Source organism: Colias croceus, chromosome 20 (assembly GCF_905220415.1).
Source record: "Colias croceus chromosome 20, ilColCroc2.1".
NCBI lineage: Eukaryota > Metazoa > Arthropoda > Insecta > Lepidoptera > Pieridae > Colias > Colias croceus.
In genome coordinates this window covers 5,563,414-5,589,755 of record NC_059556.1, presented here as the reverse complement: position 1 = coordinate 5,589,755, position 26,342 = coordinate 5,563,414, and the positions used below count along the sequence as shown (strand labels likewise).

The window sequence follows — 26,342 nt, the reverse complement described above, 5'->3', positions numbered from 1 at the left end:
ACTTTTCGTTGTAATTCCATAACTCGAGAACGGCTGAACCGATTTCGATAATTCTTTTTTTATTATATTCCTTGAAGTACGAGGATGGTTCTTATGTAGAGAAAACGTTAATATGTACCACGGGCGAAGCCGGGGCGGACCGCTAGTTATGATATAGGTACAACTTCCTTAAAAAAACATCTACAAAATCCTTCCTTCCAACAAAAAATCTAATGGGGCCCGTCGCGCAGATTAAAATATAGTCGAGGGACTTCTATTTCACTGCTACATAATACCACAATAAGTTAATAATTATTTCTTATCCTTACCTACCAATCCATACTAATATTATAAATGCAAAAGTAACTCTGTCTGTCTGTCTGTTACTCAATCACGCACTACTGAACCAATTTGCATGAAATTTGGTATGGAGATATTGATACCCGAGAAAGGACATAGGCTACCTTTTATTGCGAAATATGTACCACGGGCGAAGCCGGGGCGGACCACTAGTGAGTATTAAGTGGTAAATCTTTCAGTTTTATTTTTAGGTTTATGGGAAAGCTTTCGCCAACGCAAACGTTAATGGTACGTCTAGATGGCGCCTCTGTGACACAACCAATTATTATATTATTTTATGTACCTAGTCTAGTCTTTAAAATAATTTTCATTCAGATTCATTAATGATTTGAGATTTCCGAAGCAAAAATCTACTAGAGAAATAAAACAATCTTCCAGTACTGCCAAAGTTTGTAGAGTGACTGAAAAGGTACTCGAGTACATATTTTATCAGTAAAAAAATGTTATTGTCTAAACATAACAATATTATGATAAACATGATTTTAACTTATCCATGGAAGAACAGCAAACAGCTGAAACAGCAGCCTGTGTTTCTACTTTGTTGCAGTGCTTACTTTGCTGCTTGCAGTGCTTCTACTTTGAACGCTTGACAAAAACCATAGATAACATATTGATAATCTTTATCATTTTATCGCTAAGTTTTATCGATATATTTCCTAGTAGATACGTCACGTCAGCAGGACTCCTGCCTGACCTGAAGAAGGAGCTTGAGGCCAAAACCCGCGTGAAAACAGAACCGGAATAAATCCTACGAAAAAATTACGTGATTGGCGAATGGGTGTTTTCAGCGTTTATTTGCATGTGATATTATTTTACCTTCCTAATGGATCGCACTGTTTGAAGTATTGATTGAATGTTTAATTTATAATTACTACTAGTTACTTATTTAGAAATTATGAAGGTAACGTGTTACAATCTCTGAATCTGAAATGTTAATTTATTATAGTACTTATTAACACATACTTACATAGTACTAAGTATGTCATGTGTACGACTTACAAGTAGATATTTTGTAGTTTTCCATAACCAGCAATAATGTTTAAATACAGTGTCTTATTCAAAGAAGTTGTGGCTACTTTAAGAATCTTTCTTGTTATGAATTATAATGAGGTTGTAATGTAAGAGGCTGTTAGTGTTTATATATCTTCGTACCCTTAATTATATAATTATTAAACATTTTTCTTAAATATTCTTAGCTATTATATAATTAGATGGATAAATTTATAAAATTCTATCAACATCTAAATTGTAACTGTTCAGTTTTATGCTTTAAATTCAAAATAATATTATTGATAGAAAAGATGTTGATTCGTGTAAAAATTATATTGTCCTAATTATATAGTCAGAAATTGTAACAGGTTGATGTAATTTAGAGTGGTACGAAGTAAAACTCTTGAAATACTCTTAGGTTATAAATAAAGAGGGATAATACTTATGTAGAATATGCCCTCTTTATAAGTATTGTTATTTCTTTTATACGAAATTAGTTATTACTTCTTAACTTTATGCACATTAGTTGTCTAAATTGGAACTCGTAAGAAAATTGTACAGCAAATTATTCCCTATTTTTTTAACTGATCTAAATGAAAGTGAGAACTGATAATTAAAAAATATTTTAACCTATTTAAATTTTTGGAAACATTAATTATTTGCTCTTTATGTTATCTATGGTGGACAGACAAAAAGTCCCCCAGGTATTCAGTGTATAGGTAAATTGCATTTAATAGTATTTAGTTCGAAAAGCACAGATCTACCAAATACTGTGTTCATTTTATTGCTTCTATGTACCTAGGTAGTTTTTTTTTAATTATCGCAAAGTATAATTTTAAGAATAAAAGTTGTAAAGGCACGTTTAAGGCGAAGCGTCATTATTTTAGTACAAATGCTATTTCAAAATTTGTTTAAACTCGATTAAAAGTCATTTTTTTCCTTTAGTAATAAAGACTGTTTAATATCCTTTTACGTATAAAGTACTTACATAATTTTTGGAGTTGTTAATCCGAGGAAAAGTATTATAAAATTATGAATATAAAATTGGAAGCACAAGTCACAGCCCGTGATTTAATAATATTGATTGGAATTATGCCTACAGCACACAAACCATTTTTGTTGATATTTGAATGGTTTTTGTTACCATTTGTGTATGTACCTATATGTAAACTTCTCAACAAAAAACGTGTGATTCATGTACCTATTTTATTTGAAATCCAGTCCATGCTATTGCTTTAAAATTGTAGGTATGTTGGGGCTATGAATTGGAATTCCACGTTTAATGGTACCATACGTATAAGTCAAAATATCATGCACGGCTCCAAAAAGCCTGGATGATTTTTTGTAATTTTTTTTATTATTTAATTACCTACATTATTTATGTGTGCGTGTGTGTTAGGCATCAATGTACTATACCCACTTTAAAGATTTGTTTACGCTTATAATGTTAACGCGTTTTACACGTATTACCTGTCTTTGCTTTTAGCTTACAAAAAAATTTTGAATAAACTAGTCTTGAATGAAAATACTTTGTTTCTTTTGTTGATTATCACACTGGAGCAAATTAATCAAAATGCTCCAGTCTTAAAACCTAAATAAATGAATGGGAAAAAAATAAATTGATTTTTCAACTTATTTCAACCATACCTATAATACATATATTGCAGTAATGCAAATTATTCTAAAATAAGGGTGGATAATGACATAGTATTGTTGCGATTTCTATATTCTGTAGCCACCTATTCTGACCACGCAGTGAATACCTACATAACTTGAAGGTTGCCTGGCAGAGATGGCTTTGAGCCATAAGGCCGCCATTTGTACATTTTAAATGGTTTTGTTCTTTTGTTTTAGTATGTTGTACAATAAAGAGTAAATAAATAAATAACTGTATGAATTATTATGATATAGGTACAACTTCCTTAAAAAAACATCTACAAAATCCTTCCTTCCAACAAAAAATCTAATGGGGCCCGTCGCGCAGATTAAAATATAGTCGAGGGACTTCTATTTCACTGCTACATAATACCACAATAAGTCAATAATTATTTCTTATCCTTACCTACCAATCCATACTAATATTATAAATGCAAAAGTAACTCTGTCTGTCTGTCTGTTACTCAATCACGCACTACTGAACCAATTTGCATGAAATTTGGTATGGAGATATTGATACCCGAGAAAGGACATAGGCTACCTTTTATTGCGAAATATGTACCACGGGCGAAGCCGGGGCGGACCACTAGTGAGTATTAAGTGGTAAATCTTTCAGTTTTATTTTTAGGTTTATGGGAAAGCTTTCGCCAACGCAAACGTTAATGGTACGTCTAGATGGCGCCTCTGTGACACAACCAATTATTATATTATTTTATGTACCTAGTCTAGTCTTTAAAATAATTTTCATTCAGATTCATTAATGATTTGAGATTTCCGAAGCAAAAATCTACTAGAGAAATAAAACAATCTTCCAGTACTGCCAAAGTTTGTAGAGTGACTGAAAAGGTACTCGAGTACATATTTTATCAGTAAAAAAATGTTATTGTCTAAACATAACAATATTATGATAAACATGATTTTAACTTATCCATGGAAGAACAGCAAACAGCTGAAACAGCAGCCTGTGTTTCTACTTTGTTGCAGTGCTTACTTTGCTGCTTGCAGTGTTTCTACTTTGAACGCTTGACAAAAACCATAGATAACATATTGATAATCTTTATCATTTTATCGCTAAGTTTTATCGATATATTTCCTAGTAGATACGTCACGTCACTACTCTGACAGCAAATGTGACAGTTTTGCTTAGAAGCAAAAATATTACTATATGTCTGTCTTTAGTGTCCACAAGGAGTTTGTCATAAGTGTGAAGAGTATAACTAGAGATAAATTTGATCCGAATGTTAGCCAGTGCCCAGTTGTCAATAATTGTCATTTGTGTTGTGAAAAACGAATTCCGACCGCCGACGCCGCCGACGGTTCAATCTACCGGTCTGGTTTTTGTTTACTATTAAAAGTTGTAATAAAATAAAAGTAAAAGGATTACGTGCAACAACACGCTATAAATATTAAATATTGTAAAAAAAATGAAAGCGCTTATACAACGGGTAATGAATGCAAATGTGACAGGTAATTCCTAAGAGCAATAAAGGGTAATTCTTTTTGAGGTTACAACCATAATATTACATATTTACCAAACAGTTTATGCAGTGATCAGAATCAATTTTTGAATCGCTGGTAGAATATACTAAGTATGTATAAATTAAATTTTAAAGAGTTTCGCTTCTACTCCATGTGATGTCTACCTTCCAAAAATCATAAAAATCATAATATTTTTAATAGGTACCTACCAAAAATCATAATAATACCCAGCATATTGAATTAACTATGTAGAACATATCTTACAGTAAATGGAGAATTAATAAGTAATATAGGACAAGGATTATGTGTGTTTATTGGAATTACTCACAATGATACACCAAAAGATATGGAATATATGTGAGTATGAACAAATACGTTTTTCTTCTAAAATGTGAATTATTATTTAGATGGAATTTCACTGATCCTAAAAACAATTCATATTGCTCTATTTGCTAAAAAAAACATTAGTTTAAACTGTTTTGCATAATAGGTCCCAGTTAAAAAAGATTTGCTTATTGATCATTGAGTTTTCACATTATAAACATATTTGAATAGGTACGTTATTTTTAGATTCTATGTTAGTAATTAAATAACAATTATTTTGAATTTCAGGGTTCGCAAATTATTATCCTTAAAGTTGTTCAATGATGAAAATGATAAAAAATGGAAGAAAAGCGTAGTTGATGAAGATTTAGAGTTACTATGTGTCAGTCAATTTACATTATATAATACATGGAAGGTGAGAGATTTATGTTATAAGCTATTATTAGTCACTATACATCATATAAAACAAAGTAGCAGTAGCAGTAAGCTAGTTTTCTTATAAGACAAAGTTAAATAAAAATCAAGTTCCTGTGTTCCTAATTCATTGGAACTTCATTAAGAAAATATGTGAATTAAAATAGTAAGTATGTACTTACAAAAAACCTTATATATAGGAAACTATAACAGTTTCATCAAAGTAAATTAAATAATTATTTTGTTTTTCTACCATCTGTTTTAATAATAAAAAATGCTAAAACTTAATGTTACTCTAAAATAAAGTAGTATAATATTTTAAGTAAATGTATTTTTTTCTTTTTATAGGGAAATAAACCAGATTTCCATCTTGCAATGCCAGGGGACAAATCAAAAGAATTTTATGAGCAGTTCATACAAATGCTTAGGAATCAATATAAGCCAGATAAAGTAAAAGGTATTTTTTTTTCTCATATAAAGTGTAGAGGACATTTTTAATTAGATAATCCATACTTTATTAATATTATGAATGCGAAAGTAACTCTGTCTATCTGTCTGTTACTCAATCACGCCTAAACTACTGAACCAATTTTCATGAAATTTGGTATGGAGATATTTTGATATCCTGCTTAATCCATTTATGTGAAACCTAGTCTAATCTAATATATGGGTCATTATACAAAAATGGGGTAACTCAATGTCACCAGCCAATTTATACAAAGTCTTATGATATTTTAATCAAATAACAATGTATTTTAAAACAATAAAGCGTCCTTTATTTGGTCACTCACTTTCACTTCTTTATTACAAATTGATAAAAAAACAAAATTAATACTTAAATAATCAGTACTTTGGCATGTCACAACTCCAAAAACCAACAATCAAGTGACTATTTTATAAACATTATCATTGATTAGAGAAAACTTACTAATTCAGGACAATCTTTGATATACATAGTATTATATAGTATAACTTTCATAACGAAATGTTTAACATTTTATTTAAAAAATAAAAATAAACTTTGTCATCGTTTTTATTGGTCAGTCCGTTGTGTATTTTTTAAATTTGAAATTCTCGCTAAATATCGCCAAGTCGAGGTCAAATCCCTGTCTAAATATTAATGTTGGTAATGAAGTTACTTGTGCATCCCATATTTTGATGGCCGCCATAACTGTACCAGCGCTAGGGTTGTGTTTGTCCTCTAAATTCGTGCTGCGCCAGTCAACATTTCAGTCCTATGGTCAGTCATTATTTTATTGTTAATCTGATTTTTATTTTCATTCATACATGGTTATCTATGATTTGTAAAAATATAGTTTGTTGATATTAGAAATAAGCCAAAAAAAAAACATAATTTGTGATTATAATCTTATATTTAGTCCCTTTTTATCAATCCGCTGGCATCAGTCCTATGTCAGATATCGCGCCAGTGGACTGACGCGACCCCATAGTACTGATGATTCTATCGTTTTTGAGAACTTTTATCTTGATTGCTATTGATATAAGCATTTCTATTTGATATTTCAGTTTAAAAACATCATGCACCACGCTAAAAGAAACTGAATTTGACTAGGGAAGAAACATTTAAAAAAGAGTAGCAAAGAAAAGAGCTATTGAAACAAACTACTAATAATTTTATTTAAAAGATCTTATTTTATTTTAATTATTGAATTTGATGCTTTCAGGGCATAGCTTGTTATATTTATTAGATAAATACGTATGACGTATAATGTTGTGAAGTAAAATTACCTCAAAATAACATAAAAGTTAATTAATATAATAACATTATAAAAATGTCAAAAGGCTCTTATGAAAACTCAGATGAGACTTTCATTCAAGCCTTTGGTTTTTAATTTTATGAAAATTAGTACTTTTAACATAAATAATGTTAGATTTTTAGGGCTCCGAACCTCAAAAGGAAAAAACACAACCCTTATAGGATCACTTTGTTGTCCGTTTGTCTGTTAAGACGTTTTTTTGAAGCGCGTGGAGGTATCAATTTGAAATTTATACTGAATACTCAACATTAAGAACCCTTGGGGCTGTAAAAAAATGAAACTTATAACGCAACGCAATTAAAAGATACCTACATCCGTTAATACTGCAAATTTCCGCAAAATTAAATATTCGCAAGGGAATAAAAAAATACACCGGATGCTTGCCGTGTATACAGTCTTAAAATATGGTAAAAAGCAACGTATTATAACACAGATAAAGGAAAAATTGCTAAAAGTGTAAATTTTAAGTTACAAACATAATAAAAAATAGGTTTGTCCAACTCGCACTTGGCCGTTTTTTTTGTTTCTATTGTTTGTGAATTACTTGAAATATTAAGTAAAACTAAGTCAAAGTATTAAGTTAAGTAAGAGAGTAAGAATATTTACGTTGCGTTAAATGTCAGAAGGCTGTTTTGAAAATTGAGACATTGTTTTTTCCCAGTATCACAATATATTAACAATTATCATTTTTAAATGTAACTCAGTGATTTTAATACTTAAAAGACATGTGCCATTATTAAAACTGAGAGATTTGTAGTAATTTTCATTGAATTTCCTTAAGAATATTAAACAATTGTGTTTTTATCAGTACTATGTTAGCCTTGTCAGTCCCCTGGAAGCCAAATCCAGAAAATTTAAAATATCTCACAATCTACTAAAAAAAGTGGCTGGCCCGATTTGGAACAATATATTCATTAGATTAGCTATCATATACACCCTAATTTGTAATAATCTGATATAAAAAATATAGTAAACAAAATATCCTTAAAAGTTACCCCATTTTTGTATAATCACCCATATATTATAAAGGCGAAAGTTTGTATGGATGTATGGATGTTTGTTACTCTTTCACGTAAAAACTACTGAACCGATTACAATAAAATTTAGCACACATATAGAGGGTAACTTGGATTAACACATAGGATAGTTTTTATCCCGGAAATCCCACGGGAACGGGAACTATGCGGGTTTTCCTTTGCAAACTTCATATAAATGGATTAAGCAGGATAGTAAAGTAGTAGTGTAGCAGCAATAGTTAATAAAAATAAATATAATGATCAAACTCACTATTCAACAATCTATTAAAAAAAATGTTTTAAAATTAAAAAATGAGTAGAATATCTTTTATAGCTTTTTTAATATGACTCCTGCTTACTATTAATAATTTAATACTCATTTATCAATTAATGTTTATTTTCTTAAATTTATAGATGGTGTGTTTGGTGCCTACATGCAAGTGTCAATACAAAATGACGGGCCGGTTACATTAGAAATCGAATCTCGAGTAAACACCGGAAAAAATAAAAATAAGAATGCATCTAAAGAGAACGGTCCTTTACAAGCAGAAGAAAGTTTAGAAACGTAAATGATTATTTTTGTTGTATTAGGCCGCGTTACCAGCTGCAAGAAAACTTCCGCGAGAAATGTCCGACAGTCTGACAGCAACTTGCAAGTCTACTTGCAGGTGGAAACGCGGAATTAGACTTGCAAGTTGCTATCGGACAGACTGTCGGACATTTCTCGCGGATGTTTTCTTGCAGGTGGACAGGCGGCCTTAGTTTGTAATATAAATGAATGCAATTATGTAAATTATTTACTAAGAACTATTTATGATAATAAATTTTACAAATTTTTAGATTGGCTTTAATTTTCTAAAAGACTCGATACAAATATTATAATTGCTAAATTCGGTCTAAGTATCTATTATGCTTTCAGAACTAGGATATTTTTTTAAAAATCCCACCCAATAGATAGTAATATGAAGTGATATTATGGTCGAATAAAATTGTATCATTTATTACCTATAAGGTTACTAGAAAGGAGTGCTAATGTTACTTTATTTGAGTGATAGCAATTTAATATTCTCAGTCTGTACTACTGCATACAAAGGAACATAAAAATTGAAAGGCTTAAAATTAATATGTAGATAACTAACATTCATCCTAGTTTCAACCTTGGGTATTTTCGTGTAAATAAAAGACAATCGTATTAAAAAAAAACTTTATTTTGAAGTAATGGTTATTATCTATTAACAATTAAGTTAACGTTAGGCCAGTGCGTCAGCAATTAAGTTAGAAACTATTACATAGATGATATGCCTACCACTAGTCTATAAATTGTTATAAACGCATCAAACCTCATACTAGGTACACACAAACACTACGACTATGGTCCTCCTTGTTAACAGATAATCGACCAAAATTCAAATACATTTTAATACTAAACGAGTAGAAAATAAACTAAAAAAATGTATAAACAGACAAAATAAATGCAATCTATAAAATCCTCTATTTAAATTATGATAATGAAATTCAACAAACGAGATTATAGGATACTTAAATAGTGTCGAACATTAATATAATTTACGTTATTTTAATATTATCAATTAGCCTGTGTGCCGCATGATTACTATTTCTATACGGTGAAATATAGATATATAATCACTGTTTCCGTTTCACGCTTCTATCAAACACTGATTTTTCCTAGAATTTTCAATTCATCACCAATCAAGGCACTAATCGTTTTGGTATATTGCTGATACATCCTCACTCCTAATTCAATATCAATCGATGCGTAAACATGCGCTTATGTGTGTTAATGATTACAATTTTCCTTTCCTTAGGATAAGAGTTGAGATATAGAGTTTATAAGAGTAACGGAAACGAAATTATGCAAACGTCGGAATTTAGTGCGATCCGTTAAATTTATAAATCTATATTTTCAACAAGGATTCTATATCTAACCGAATATTATTACTATTACAAAAATATCTATCATCTATTTCTAAATTAATGAAATAAAGTGTTACTGGAACAGGCTAAGGATTTTATGAACATATACCCTTTCTGTTAAAATGGACGTAATTTTAATGTGTGCACGTTATATAAATTAAATCCGATACTACTTAAATTTAGTAGATTAAAAATATAAATTATTAATGATTTCAATGGAATAAATGCGAATGTTTGCACCGAGAATGCAGTATTAAAATCACAAAAGATTGGCGCTACAACTGTATTACAATTACAATAATTATAGTAAACTAACGGGATATAAAATTTAATGTGCTAGGTAGGTACCTAGTTAGACTAAGAACAGCGTAAATACTTATTATACAATTTTAAATTAGGTACCTAGGTACATTCCACATTAATTTATGATTACAATACGCGCATAGACAATTCATTCGCCTGTCAAAAAAATAGCGCCAATCAGATGTGATTCGAAATTCAAAATTCGAGAACGTAGTTTTTGTTTTGACGAGACGGCGGTAAATGAGTGTTATTTGGCCGCTTCGGTGACCGTTGCTGTGATGTTGGTAGTCTACCAGAGCCCTGACGAGTAGCCGCCGGGGGGAACGCGGTTATGAAGAATGCTGCTGTGGCCGTTTATCGATGTCACCATGTTAATTTGACCGTTCATTGATTTGTAGCCATCGCCGGTGATCGGGTTGCCTTCTGTAAATTTAAATATTGTATTAGCACAAATGTGTTTGTGAACAGGGAATCATGCAAAGTTAAGTATATTCAAATATTGAATACAAATTAATAATATATTTAATAAGAAAATTTTGATTTATTACACAGTAAGCAAGAATAATATAGAGTGAAAAGCTATTTAAATTACATGAACGATACAATGTTTATGAAAACAAACAAAAATCGCAATTCAATGTTGTCCATTTTCAGAGTCCATGAAATAAAATGTGTAAAGATATAACTTCTTAAATAATAATTTAAAGAAAATGACTTTCTTTGTTTTGCGATTTATGATGTTTACAAGCTACATATGATATAGAAATTTCTGGAATAAGTATAAATCTAAAACATTTTATTTAAAAACTCTACAGCGTACCTACGTTCATACATGCAAATTAAAACAACATTCAACAATAATTTAGGCCTAACGAAGTCTATCTAAGGATGAATCCGTATATAATAATACAAATGAAGCTAGATAAAGTTAAAAAAACATTATTATTTTCTAAATATACCCAACTAAATAAGTGTAGATCAAAAGACGATACCATAGAGTAGAAAAAAAAATTGCGTGCTCTAATTACATAATTTATTCTAAATTAACTACAGGAATACATAATATTATAACATTAAAAAAAAACAACAAAAAGCATAAAAATATAAAAATAACAAAGTTACAACATCAAATGCTAACACAAATCACAACTAAATTTTTCTAATAAATACTTCTTTAACACCAAAAAGCCTAGTATTGAGCGCTTAATTTAGGGACATGAAGGAATCGTCTCAAAGATTTTTGCAAATAAACTCGAATATTCAACGTGCTGTAGAATAAGGTCTTTGCCTGGTGTATTATAATTTACAGCCGGTGCTCCTTCAGTCTAAATTAAACACCCACCCATTTCTCTTCGGCGAACATAGTCTACATAATACGTCTTATGTTTGAAGTCCTCTGGGTGTCGGTTTCTATCAAACAGGAATCCGGGAACATACTTATGAAAAATTGGAGGGAAACCCGTCAAAGTACTGGGACCGGGACCGCATGAAGTCTGAAGAGGCATGACATCAGGGATAGGACCGTCTCTTTCGTATTTAAAAAGAGTCGGAGGGGGATCGAGGTTAGCTACAACAAAAGGATCTATCGGCCCGTCCAAACTGGGAATGGGATTATATTTATAGTCAAGTTGAGGTATTTCTCCTAAAGCGGAAATCATACCGACAAGAGCATGAGGCGGTAAAGGATGATGCGGTATGTGATGTTCCTTCGGTTCGAGGTAATGTTGTGCTGGAAATGGAGGCCAATGCCTGTCAAGAACCAGTTGAGGTTCTAGAGAGTCTGGGTCGATTATTGGATGTTCTATCTCGGGATCATCAGTTTCGAGACCGAGCAGCGTGTAAGGGGTCTGTCGAATGTTTAAGCTGGGTTTGGTCGTGGAGGGTACGTAGTAGTTTGCGGGTTTAGGAGGCCATTCGGGAGTGTAATATCGATGGGTCGGTTGTGGTTCATGAGGATCTTGTGTATAGTCGGAGTCAGCACCTCGCAGGGCGGCGCCCGGATGTCTGCGGCGTTGCGGAGGCAGTTGCACACCGTCTCCAGTCACTGGATTCCTCTTCGGTGGCGAGTACGATACTGACCATTCAGAACAAACGGTTTTCATCCGAAGATAGACTTACTATTACATTATAACAACTTCCATGTTTAATACTAATTTCATTCATCGAATGGCGAATGCAATACTATTGCTCAATAGACTATTGTTCAATAGATATTTAAAGACGAGTTCATGCATATTGCATATTACACAAATATGATCTTCATTGATAGATGAGATCTTTGAAAATTTACATTAAACATAAACATTGTTTGTGATCTTATCAAACAAAATTATTATTGTTTCAAATCTTTGTTTTGATGCTCGGCTTAAACAAAGCATTGTATTATTTTGAGCCATTGTTACAATGTATTCGGCGATAGCATATACACATTTTAGCATAATCAATAAAGGGTATTTAGCATAATCATTAAATATGAAGGGTATTAAAGAAGATAAGTGTTTATTTGTGAAGCGATCTCTGTAGCGTGCACATATGCAATTTAATGTGCTTTGGGCACGCGAGCCTAATACCACATACACAGAGGTTGCATATTCTACAGAATTAACAACATCTATGTAGGCTTGATATTAAACGAAAGTGGAAAGGAATTCACACACGCTGTTGCAATACTTATGACGCCTTCGAGATTGTATAATTATACAAATTCTCCACGCCACTATTATAGTTTGTTATTACCGTCGCTAACATTTTATGGGTTTGCTCGTAAGTATGTTGAAAGTAGCCCTACAGCAGTCAGGTAAAATATTTGTCCGACTGCGACTGTTATTAAACCCACATTCATAGGTACCTACATTATAATTATGATTGCAGTAAAAGTTGTAAACAATGATGTTAACATTGTGGAGCAAATACTTCCAACACGGCATGTACATTGTACATTTAGTGTAATTGAGTAACGAAAGTTATAATAATTAAATATGTTTATTTTTAATTAACTAGTGTTATAAATAGCGTTCGCGCTTGTGGCAGTTTTGATTAATTACTTGTAGATATTAATTATTAGTTATTATGTTATTGTTATATGAAAATGAATCAATGTTACGTGTTTATTATTGCATTAGACCTCTAACGCATCTCCCTGTACTGTCCCAGTATACCAGGACAGCATAAACAAAAAGATGTGTTAGAAGTAGCGATATGAATTCCCATCCACGTTCGATTGGCTCTCAATGATTGCAAGTGCTATCGTGCCTACATCAGAATCGACTCACAGTGGTCAGCTGGCTCCGTCTCACCTCTGCTGGGCGTGGACATGGCGCTCCCGTTCATCTTGGGCGAGTGCGCGGGGCTGCCGCCGTTCGCCGCGTCACCGAACTGGATGTGACTGCGGATCGTGTCCGTTATCATTGGCGTCACTGATGACGATCCACCCTGGAATGTGCGATCAATAATGTTAACCAAGTGACAGTTATGTAATAGGTAATGAGTTCCATATAAAATTGTAGCATTTACAACAATTCGTACTCGAAGAAAGTACGAAAAGAAACGAAAAGTCATACCTATCAAAAATAAAATTGCTTCGTCATTGCTATTTAATTAAAATGCCTCATTTCTCTGATCTGAGAATGAGGACAATGTTAGTCTAATAATCTCCAAATCCATTTTATTTCCCTAGCAATTCTAAATTTCCACCTTCTTTTTAGATTGTCTTTTTTCCCAACTACTAAATACCTTACCTGACCAAATAGTCTGGAGTGCGTGTCCCTTGGGCGAGTCGGTGTGTCCTTGACGTTGCGCGGCTTGGACGAACCGTTCTTGACGGGACTGCCACCATCCGTCACATCGCCGTTGAAGATCTCCGCGATGCAACTCTTCGGCGCATTTGGAACTCTGAAATTAATTTTTTTTAATGTGAATTCGTAGACTAATACGAGGGGTCTTTTTTTATTGATAAATAAGATCGGAACCGTGAGTGTGAGTTATTTACCAGTAGGTCTATAATAGTATTTATTGTGGTATGTTGATATTTGATAACTGAAAGTTCAAAATAAGTATCTATAACTCCAGGATGAAATCGATCGTAATTACATTTTTTACAGAGAATTAAACTACAATAAAATTCAAAAACTTAAATCTCATGACGAGAAATTCAACTGAATTGAAAACTCTTTGCCAACCTTATCCAACAAGAAAACAAAAACAAACCACAATCAATTTATCTTAATTTTAAACTGTTACTACTTTATAGTATAGAAATGGTTGCCAAAATAATACTTCCAGTTGTAAACACTAGAAGTTTTCAGAATTGAGCTCTCCCCATAATTATATTTCATATTAACTGAAGACTGCTTCCGAAACTTTCGTTATAAAATTAATATTTTAGAGGAAATACCATACTGCTTTTCCGAAATATTCTCCTCATTGAATTGTATGCACGTTTTAATGATACCTGAGTAATGAATACAGCACCCTTTTAAAATCCTATTTACATACGGATTATTTTACCGCAACCCGATCCGAAAAGTTCATTAATACCTACTGAATGCACATTATGCACTCCCTTCGCCCGAGTGGACATGCATGGTCAAAACTGCCGCGCGGGACGGGCCCACTTCCGCAGGGGGAACCTCGTGGTCAAACACTAATCAATACATTCGCGTTAAAAAACCATTACAATTATTTGAAGGGTCTCCTAACTCGAGTTCATCGACCTCACTATTGGTTTTAATATTATAATCTCGAGCCAATCTGTTAATGGCGATTTGGATCGCATGCAATGCCCTTTTCATTATGTAGAAACGTGTTTAGCTCCATATGATTGAAGTTAAACAACATTGCATCCAACATTCACGCATTATTATTACAATCATTACACGCTCTTCATGAAGTCTATTTTAATTGTAGAGATTTCCACAAGAACGCAAGGAATAAACACTCCGAAGAGATCTCGGGAGCTGTCAGCGCTCATTTTCTAAATTGCACGGTAACGAAATAATTTCTAAAACAAGATCGCAATCAGGAAAATCATTATCGTTAAGTTTAACAAGCTTGTATGCGATCTTATAACGTGCCAGATTTAGTGCCGGGGTGTCAAGTAAATTCAACATGATATTAGATTAGCGGCTGGGATAGGCATAGTAGGTACACATATGTATGTAAAATAGGGACGCGTATCCACTATCCAGTCGAGATAAACGGGGAAGCTAAGCGGCCAACGATCATAAACAAATGTTTAATTATTCTTGAATAAAATATACTACGGGATTGCCGATTATAATCATGCAATTTTGAATATACTTATCCAATATCCTGATAAAAAACGATGGCTTACGTTACGGCAGATGAGCTTAAAACCAGAACATATAAGTAGGCGGTAAATATTTACATGCCTAATACTGAGATGAGTGTAATCAGCACATCCTTTCAAGTTTTTAGACAATAAAATTTCTAACACTACTTAACTTTATTTACAAATATCATCATCAGAACGTCTACGTTGTGTGTGATGATATTCGCCGTTCAACATTCTTCAATTCATTCAACCCTATTCCATCAACTCTGAGCTTAACCCTTAAGAAGTAACAGACTTCATGGTATGAAACGCAACCCTATCTCACATGCATGGTAAAGCACCCTTAATGTACCGCCTGAAGCACACGACATGCTGAAGATGCGATAACGAGATGTCATTTATAGCTCGGATGTGCGGCTGCAATAATTTGCACCAGTAAATGCTTTTGGATTTAACGCTACATGAAACTGAATGAACTGTTTAGTAAGAAATGGGCGTGTGGCTAATGATGACGTTTAAAAAAATACTAAAGTTGATTGAATATTGATGGAAATAATTTGAGCTTATTATAAAAGAAAAATATTGTAAAGATGCTCTACATTTTCCACTTGGATGTTTCTTTATCAATCCAACTTTATTTGTAATCGAATTAAAAGTATTATCTATTATTGCTTTTAAAGAGCAATAATACAAACATGAAACCCCATACAATAAATGTCAACCTTAATTTACTTTATAAAAGAGCAAATAAAACGTATAACTCCAGCTATTCCAACGGAGCTTAATCGTCTTTTTACCCATTTCTTCAGCAACCTATTAGTTCCTATCTAAGGCCAGTACATTACAATTTATGTAGCAACTCATGTAATAGGCATCAATTTCAAATGCGGCCGAGTAAAATTATTCGAGCGTGCAAACTAACATGTGAAAGCATATAAATACTATCTCAGTCACTGCACAGATATTTTACATATTTGAATTTATTCTAAATATCCCAACTTTCAGAATTTTCCAGTTATTTGAGTTATAAAAATATTCGAAGTAAAATTCATTTTATTTATTGCAAATTGCAATCGAGTAAAATACTTATTATAGAAAGAAATAAAAAATTAGAAATTCTTATAGTGATTTATATTATGTACACAATCAATCGGTAATTTTATCTGCATACAGACGTATTGAAAGTATTGAAACGTCACACGCGATCGTAAATTTCGTAGTCGACCGCAATTTATACGAAAAACTATAAATGCAAGAACAATCAATTCATTTATCACCGGCCAGTTCAGACAAAGAGAAAACAAACATTCACGAGCGTCGTAAATCTAAAACTCCCATTCTTTATAAGTGTTTGATGCGACACTCACGACAAGACCGCGACCGCAACGCACAGTAGCGCGACAGCATAAATGCCTCGCCTTAAATATCTAGATTCTAGATCCAACAATCGATAAGACAGCGCGACATTAAGAGTACCGACATGAATATTATGATAGTTATGTGACGGTTTCAGTATAAATCTCAAAAGATCTGGTTCACTGTGTAGGTTTTGAGATTTGATATTTTAAACACTGTCAGATGTATGATTTGAGATATTGTGTCTATTTTATACGTGAGAACCAAGTTTATGTAAATACCATGGACTCCATTGTATTGAATAGTCTTTTGCTCTAAATCAGTAACAGATATCGTATCCAAGTTATGAAGACGCAATCTTTGACCACAAACTTATTCTAAAAAAGAAAACATTTTTTAAATAATTAAGAATCCTAGTCTATGGTACAGAACACAGACTATACTCCGCATCGCAGATAAGTAAATCGATAGCGCGCTAGTGCGGTTTCCGGCCGCTATGCACCACTGCTCGTCTGTCACATGAAAATGCCTACAACCATGAATTGCATTGCACACCGCATGCAATGCCATACTAAATCTCTGACTCAGTACTTTTGTGATAGATGGTGCCTTCATAATATTTTTTTTTTATTTAGACACAGTTTTATTATAAGGGGTTATCTTTACTTTCATATTATTACAGAGCAAAATGCGCGGGTTTGCCTGAAAATAGTTAAGTACATTTCCTTAAAAGATAAGAACAATTTACGTAAAATACACAATCAATGTTTTTTATAGAGGAAATGAAAGGGGACTAGATACATTATATCGAAGCCCAGTATAATTTAACCAAGGGAAAAGTGCGTGAGAGCAAATTGCTCTTGTGGGTGTGTAAACAACGCCACGTTATACACACATTTCATTTAATAATAATAGCTGTTTGAATAAAAACCATAATAGAACACGTCATAATGTAACCATCCAATATAATTATAACATCTTCATTTAATTATACTGTTTTCAATGCATCAGTATAATAAGCCAAAATTATTTCGTTCCTTAATGATGGTCAAAATAATATAGGAGGTACTATGAACTGTTTTACTAAAAAATTAGATAGTCATCAACATTCAAATATCAACGCCGATAATTATTGTAATTATTCCTTGAATGAACGATTGCATAATCATAATCATAAAACAGATCCGACTATTCCTACAATTACGGCACGATGTCATAAATTCATTCCCCGACTCTTCATAGATAGCTCACGAGATAACGTCACCCACCGAAACTAGCGCCCCCCCAACATTTTATTTTTTTACTCCTAAACCAGATCAAATTTAAAAAATCTAGCTCGGTACTTTGCTAGTATATTACTTGTAGTATTTTTGGTATTACTTTTCATTATTTTGCATTCGGTAAATTAGGAGAACTTTTGATTACCGCCAAAAGTGGCCACTTTTGGCGGTAATCAAAAGTTCTCTAGAATAATGAACAGTTAGAATAGTGAAAAGTAATACTAAAAATACTACAAGTAATATACTAGCAAAGTACCGAGCTAGATTTTTTAAATTTGATCTGGTTAAGGAGTAAAAAAATAAAATGTTCGGTGGCGCTAGTTTCGGTGGTGTAGGCCTCTTAAACTATCCATATTATGAATCTGCAATCGACATTCGACACGGCCTGGCTCGACTCGGTAATGATGTAGTGTTTTAGCATTTTATAATCTTCAGGACGGGTGACGTAGACTAATTATATCGAAGGTAATGAGAGCCCAAGTAACTTTATCATATGCGGAACGTCAAGAGAAACTGTTCTTCGTTTTCAAATGAAAGTCAATACATAACGTTGTGGGCCAGAGATTACACACTTTCGCGCCAATTTGATTTTAATGACATGCATACTGAAATACATGTTATTGTCATATTTATTACGGTACCAAGTACCTAACTACAAGTAAATTATGCTTATTTTCTAATAGTTCAGGATACATCGCCCATTTTTGCAAGTGACTACTATCAAGCTAATTTTCCGTTTGTAGCTTTATTTTGATGAGACGCCCAATAATTTCGTGTACGAAAGTCTCGATTGTGGTAGCTAACAGATATAACAAGGATAAAAATTTAAGTTTTGATGGTTCTCAAATATTTATTACTAACTGAATTTTTTTTTCAATCTCAAGATAATTACCTAAATTATTCGAAAAAATATTTGTCCTACTGATTTTTTTTGTTTTCACTTAGTTAATGTTTATATAATTCAACAGACATATTGTCCTATAAATTGCGTAATAAATATTTGAGAACCATCAAATCAAAAAATTTTATCCTTGTTATCTCTGTTAGCTACCACAATCGAGAGTTTCGTACACGAAATTATTCGGTGTCTCATCAAAATAAAGCTACAAACGGAAAATCAGCTTGATAGTAGTCACTTGCAAAAATGGGCGATGTATCCTGAACTATAACGATACGGTATCTTTAACTCTATGAAGAAAGCTCCAAGCTCATGTTAATTGGATTATCGAACAAATAGGATATTGCTTAAAATTTTCTAGTAAAATATAAGCAGAGCAAATGAACGGTACGTTTCGTGTTGGAAAATGTGATTCCTAAATAATAAATACATAATCTTATTTGCATCATTGATTTATGAAACAAACTGAACCTACATTACTTGGCCTGGAACGAATGAAGATTTTAAGCTTATAAGCTTTTTATGTTTTATATGTATTCAGCTTCATATTTTCTGTAAAATTTGCCGACACGGACCGTAGTATTAATAATATTAATCCTACGGTCTTATTTGCTCCGATATTCTTCATTCTCTGCCCCAAATACATCTTTTATATTATACTCAAATATAGATCACCATACAAAGAAACTGTCGATTCATTGCTGCTTATTTATCATTACCGCGACACAAAGGAAATTTATAAATTACCTCGGAAATGAGACCGTCTATTTGATAATTTGTCCAATCTCCTCGCACCTTTCAAATGTAATATCTTCAATAAAAATGGTGTCACGGCCTTGTGTGGTAAATAATGAAAATTCAAGTAGTTTGGATGACTTAAAAAGCTTTATTATTAGGTTTTCGTGTACTTGAGAAATAATAGCTACGAATAAACTGTATAACATGTTAATTTCAAACTATATTTTTCTATTCATTTTTTTGCAATTTGCAAGGCTCACAATGCATTTACATAAAACGAGCGAATGCTTATTCTAACCTCACATATCAAATTCTTTAAGTATAAACAGGCGTAGAGTATTCTTTCATTGTTCTTAGTGCGTTCGAAAAGATTCTATGCAATTTTCCAATACTGAACAATACTGAAAACGAGTTTCTGGTCACACTTAAAGATGAACGGTCTGGTCACACGGAAGAACGCTCTTGCTCTAGCTCTACGTTCCACCCACCCCAAAAATTAACGTCTTGCAAAGCTAATGTGGATAAGCTTTGTTTAACTATCCTTATTAACACCACATAGAGTAAGGTGTGAAAATGAACGAAGGAGCCTTTGTTTCGACGCATTTTTCGAATATCACACCTATTCCAGACATATTTCAGCGAACAGAAACAGAGTCATTATTTGCAAGACATAAAGCCCTAATTGGCTGTTGTATAACTTCCTTCGTAGGTATACAATTTGAGCACTGAGGGCGAACCTAGCTAATTAGTGCTTCGACTATTCGGAACGCTAAACATAAGTTAGAAATGTTTATACGACTTTATTAACTCGGGCTTTTAGTGCTTAATAAGGTTATTCTCATTTACTTTGTTTATAACAATATTATTTTCAAAGCTACTGGGCCGTTATTGCATACGTAGGAGGCCTTTAATAAGAATGATTTACTTTTTAAAATAGGTACCTAATTTAAAAACTACGCGCAGAGCACATTGAGTGAAATTATGGTCGTAGAAGGAAAATATATATTAGCGTTCTTTGTAACCCTAGACATAATTATTTAATATTAAACTTGTTTATGTCTAGACTTGAAGTTTAAAGAAAATAAACCACGTATTACTTTTCCTTCGTCTAACTATATCCAAAATCAACTAATTACATGAAATAAATGTTTTACGTTTATAACGACGTGCTTTACGAGTTTCAAGAACGAAACAATCTGGAGCACTATCATGATTCAGATTATCGGAGCCAAGGGACTGGAACGATCCATGTTAAAGTGTTTCGTAGATCTAGCAATAAGCCTCTACTTATCGCCTGAGTTCCCATGCGGCTATACTACTTTTAATTGTGTGTAATAAACCTGTTCTATTTACAAATTGTTTCCATAATATTTCGATTAAATTCATGTTGCGATATGTGATAACAATGTACGCATTTAGTATCTCCGTTCGTGTTTTGCATTTTAAATTCTATTGCGACTATAATAAACACTAGTGCGTGGTGGTCAAACGCCGCGTAGGACGTTTTATTTCAGCTTTGGTTTCGCCCTCTATTCGGCGACGGCTTTAGGCACGAAACCCGGTCAACAACCCCAGCGATGTCTGCTAGGCGTCTACCGTCTTCCTTCACCACTATATCGCAACTAACGATCGAAAGTTCGCGCTCCGTTTCCATTGACTTCCAGACAAGATTAACCATTAAACACGCAGCAAAAAACGTCGTAATGCACTCGAGCTTTCTCGATACGATCGTAATCGGTATTCAGTGAGCATTAGTAATGGTAACAATCAATATGTTTACTCAGTGCATTAGGTACGAACGCAAGCCGACATTTGAAATGAATCGATACGATCTCGATGTTACCGATCAAGGCGTTTCGTTCTGTGACGTCCGATCGCAATCTCGGAAGAGAAATCGATATCTCCTCGCGAATTATTGTTGAATTGTAGATAAGATCGTGATACGGAGTAATGCACGAATAATGAATTCTCAGAGAATATACTCGGACCGTGTGGTCTCATTAACGCTATTACAAATATAACTATGTACGAATGAAATCTGATCGACTTTATTATACGATTAAGGTTAAATAAATTGTAGAGCGTGTTTGAAGGCAGTCAATAACCTAAAATATTAAGCACGCCTTTTTACTGGTTAGTAGCGATGACTTTTTGATAACGTAATGTTATGTTTAGAAATTAGAAACGCCCTAAGCACTTTGAGAACAAAATTTATTTTAATTTATGCTGTTTATGAAAATTTAATGTCAAAACTTAACTGTGACTGCCAAAATCCTAATATTAACTTTTATCGGAAACAGCGTCCTTGTCTGTCCTTATTTTTTTGCTGGTACGTTATTACAACTTCATATTACATTTAAAACTAGCACTATAATATCGAACCAAATCTGTCCACACATTGTCAAACAACTGTTACATAAATAAACAGCATATGCATAGGGGAAAGTTTATCCTAGGACGTAGGACAGACATTGAGGCGTAACGCTGGCTTACAGCAAGCATTACTAACGTGACACATCCGTTCACATAAGCTGCTTGTAGAAAATACTTGAAAGATATGGAAACAGACCATTTCACGCATGTTAGAATTGTCGCTGACATGGATTAGAAACGTATAAGTAATGTTTAAAAATTTAGATTCCGATATTTAATTATTTTAATACATATTTTTATGTGATAAAGATCAATACTATCGGTGATATTTCATATTTTACGGAACACCATTTCAGCATCGATTACTTATTGTTTAATTTTATGTGAGTCATTTAAACAATTTCCATTGAAACTCGATATTACAGTTTTTTTCATTCAATTATATCTAATCTAGATCTAAAAAAGGTTAAGTCAAATCGACGACCATTAATTAAATAAAGACGACCGAATAAAGTTCATCGTTATGGTCGATAACTTTTCTAAACGACCGCGTGGGTTGGTCTCAACGGATCCTACCAACTAATTGTATCGGTAGTTTATCTGATGTCTATAGTGACATTAATTGATACAACTGTTACTAAAGCGACTTAATTAATACCAATATTATCTATAATACTACAACAATACCTATAAAAACAAGTTAAAAATAATGACAGATTGTCCATTGGAGTCGCTGTCACTTTGACATTTCAATGGAGGCGGGAAATTATGAAGGGAACTGCCATTTCAAAGATGAATGCGTCGAGATTTATTTACAAAAGATAAACATACATAGTACCTATACCTACTCGTTCGTAAACACAGTTGCACAAGTTGCATTTTAATACAGTCCCTAACTTATCTAATAATACCACACGTATATAACACGTAGCAAAGCGTGAACGCCAGCCGGTAATTATTTCGCATCTATATTCCGCGTGCAGATAGAGATTTCACAATAACTCGTAACAATTTAATAGCGAATATCTATAATTCACGTAACAGCCAGCACCTTTAGCCCGGGCTGGTGATTAGAATGTGGCTGGAGCGAGCCGACAACGTGGCGAAATTATACGCAAATTGTGTGTGCCGCAAACTATGAGTCAACGGCGGAGGTAATTAAAGGGTTAACTGTTATTGACCACCCCTCTGGTGGTCTATAACAGTTTGTTGGGAAAAGCTTTTGAAAACCAATTGCTTTTAAGGATTGATTGCTTTTCCTTAATAGTGGGGGGTATTTTCAATAAATTGGAAGAATGAGTTTTGTTATATTATATCATGTATATTGTAAAATGGCCTGCTTATTTCAATAAATGCAGATTTATCAATAACGTTACCTACTTTATTAAAACTATCACTTACAGTTACACCCCTATGTATTACTTCTCTTCTTTGTTACCTTTTTGAAACGTTCTCATAATAAAAAAGTACTGAGTTATAATACAAGTAATTGTTGATTGTTAAATGAACCATTGCTACCACAAATTTATCCGCTTAATATTTAACCGCACAACCAAACGTTATACGTGTAAACACCATACAAGCCCATTGTTCAGATCAAAACAACGCCGGTGCCGTAATCAATCAGTCCACGTAATGAGGAGAGCAGTTTCCGCGTCGATCGCGCACACAAATTAGTCCGCCGAAGGGTGCACGCGCTATCAACACTCCGCGTACATACCTGATGCACAATGCACATGGCTATTTACGTTCACACGTCTCATTGCATTAGATGATATCATTTTTACTCTATTTTATATTTAAAGTATTTTAAATTTTAGGTAAACGTATAAAAATTAGACTAATATAAAACTATTGTCTATTGGAGTTACTGATCAATGAAATAGTTTGATAAATAATATACGTTCAAATTATATAGCTATGATGCTTGTTAAAAGATGCCTTGCTTCTATCCATTATAAGTGCATTGAAACAGACTATATATAATAAATCTTTATAGTTTTCCTATTTCAACTCAAATATTTTTGCTTCCAAGAACTTTATTGACTTACTGCACAAGTGCACAGCCAAGATGCAGTCAAACGGTGTCGGATACATACCTGAAAAAAGAAACCAAATATTAATATCGATCTTAAAAAACAACATCGACTAAAGTGTAAAAATATAAATACATAATAATTACTGTTATCGATAGACGCGCATAATGCTTACAGCATTGACACCTATAAACTCGAATGACCAGCCAGCGCTGCACTTAGCACCGCTTGCAAATTATCCAAAAGCCCTTAGGCGGTAAACGATATAAGATATTTATCAACTTATCTAACAGCGCATAATAATCTCATTAGCCGTTCCGCTTGTTTAAATGCATGTAATCAACGGTACTGCACCAGTCACGCTCTAAATCTGCGCAAAACAGTTTTTAATTGTGCATTTTGTTGCAGATACACAGTTATCTCGAAGAAAGTACATGACAAATTGATTATAGTGTTGAATTTATGCGATAATTACCAATAAGGTTCGTGTTCAATCAAGCGTGTGGACTGCACAAGATAGTGCTTTTCCGATATGACATGTAGGAGGGACATTTTATTTTTTTTGCGTTATAATATTGCAGTAGGTAATCAAAAGTACACAATACCCATAAAGAAAGATAAGACAAATGATTTTAATACAAAATGCAATTGAAAAGATTAGAATTATGTTTTATTTAATCTTAACGTGAACGGTAATTGCATTTCATCTTGTCATTATTTTTTGTTATGATTAACAAAAACACGTATAAAGATATAAACAATTTAAAGTGTTTCTAATGTATCGTGTTACGTTTCACAACATTCAATAAGAAGCAAAATGCGTATCCAATTGTCACGAACATTAACCAATAAACGGAGGCGAAGAAATGCGATCAGTGTTCTAATTTTATTGTGAAGTGTGAAATAACACTTAATTATAGGACGTCAATGTGGCAATAATCTGTATAAATCACTGGCAGTTTTTATACGACTTTAATCCCTTTATAACAATTAAATTCCAAATAAACATAACAATTATGATTAAACGAAATTTCCATCAACAATTAATCGAAAGTAAATGATCGTGAAAGTTATAAAGGTAATTAACGAAGACAGGTTATATTAATCTTCTCATAAAATTATGGGTTGTCCCCAAGAAATCAACTTAGCGTAAAATTTGTTTGCGTGACAGATATCAAAATTGAAATAAATAATTTCTGCACAAACACGCGAATCGGATACAAGAAGTACATGAAATTCGTTAAAGTTATAAGAGCATTTCTTCCGTATTACGTTTTAAACGTATCGTATGTAGGTAAGGCATCAATCAACAATTTTTATGCTAGAGCAGTGTCGATTCCGGTATTTCGAAATTATCTTTAAATTACTATTTATACATTAAAAAAATATTAAACATTGCTCAAAGTGGAATATTATGTATAATAGAATTGTGCATTACAATGTAGGTGACAATACTAGTGCTCGGATTCATATAGTTATACTAGGTACTCAGTTAGCTATGTCTCACTATAATAACTACAAACTAACGCATTACGCATAGGAACTACTTCATGATGTGTCCAGTCTTCGAGACTGGAGGTGAACCAATAAAGCAAGGAATACTGGAAACATAATTAGGACACGCTTCGACACTTGAACAGCGTCTGGTTTTAGTTGCAATCAAATGGTATTTAAACCTCAAGTGACATAGATTAAACGCAGACTGACCTTTGCAATTTGCAAATCACGTCTGTTTTGTATCATTCGCATAATTCTGTTATTTTCCCGATGCTATTTGCATCTTCTAACCGATAATTATGTACTTACTTTATACTATTATTATTTAGGTACTGTATCAAGAATATTTATAACCTGTTTATAATTAATTTAATAATATAATAATACAAAATTGCAGTTACTATTATTTTAATTATCTAATGAAGTACAATTACATTTTAATGATAATGTCCATCACTATATTATATCGTAGCTTGTTTTTATATATTAAGTTTGTGCTAATTGCAATCGATAATCCTGTTTTGATAAAGTTTCCTGGAAGTAATATTATTCAAACAACTTTTAAAGCATCAATTCAAGCTTTTTACGACGGATATTGTTAACTAGTTTAAAAAATATCAGCTAAGGAAACTATTAA

The 26,342-nt window shown here is 32.8% G+C and overlaps 3 protein-coding genes across 7 annotated transcripts in view; 2 read left to right on the top strand and 1 right to left on the bottom strand.

The window, feature by feature from the left end:
- Window positions 1-26,342, top strand: part of LOC123700808 — a 535,837-nt gene that overhangs the window by 240,355 nt on the left and 269,140 nt on the right. The gene's annotated exons all lie outside the window — the stretch shown is intronic.
- On the top strand, window positions 4,274-8,658 carry LOC123700812 (D-aminoacyl-tRNA deacylase). Its single transcript, XM_045648155.1, has 5 exons — window positions 4,274-4,452; window positions 4,731-4,821; window positions 5,077-5,203; window positions 5,551-5,659; window positions 8,411-8,658. The coding sequence occupies exons 1-5, from the start codon at window positions 4,410-4,412 to the stop codon at window positions 8,563-8,565; spliced, it is 525 nt and encodes a 174-aa protein (XP_045504111.1). The 5' UTR covers window positions 4,274-4,409; the 3' UTR covers window positions 8,566-8,658.
- The window catches only part of LOC123700809 (microtubule-associated protein Jupiter), an 81,168-nt gene continuing 65,280 nt past the window's right edge, over window positions 10,455-26,342 (bottom strand). For 3 of the 5 annotated variants that reach the window (XM_045648149.1, XM_045648152.1, XM_045648151.1), the window contains 4 exons: window positions 13,972-14,125; window positions 13,531-13,666; window positions 12,216-12,308; window positions 10,455-10,657 (listed from right to left, as the gene is read on the bottom strand). In XM_045648149.1, coding sequence (XP_045504105.1) covers window positions 10,524-10,657; window positions 12,216-12,308; window positions 13,531-13,666; window positions 13,972-14,125 — 517 coding nt within the window. In that variant the 3' untranslated portion in view covers window positions 10,455-10,523. Of the gene's footprint in view, window positions 10,658-12,215; window positions 12,309-13,506; window positions 13,667-13,971; window positions 14,126-26,342 lie in introns of all 5 variants that reach the window. The other 2 variants (XM_045648153.1, XM_045648150.1) reach the window with 2 other exon arrangements.

Excerpts from the sequence above, each read along its gene's own strand:
- LOC123700812 (XM_045648155.1), top strand. The coding sequence starts at position 4,410 with ATGAAAGCGCTTATACAACGGGTAATGAATGCAAATGTGACAG. Across the intron at positions 5,204-5,550 it reads CATTATATAATACATGGAAG|GGAAATAAACCAGATTTCCA; the intron begins GTGAGAGATTTA and ends TTCTTTTTATAG. Across the intron at positions 5,660-8,410 it reads TAAGCCAGATAAAGTAAAAG|ATGGTGTGTTTGGTGCCTAC; the intron begins GTATTTTTTTTT and ends TTAAATTTATAG.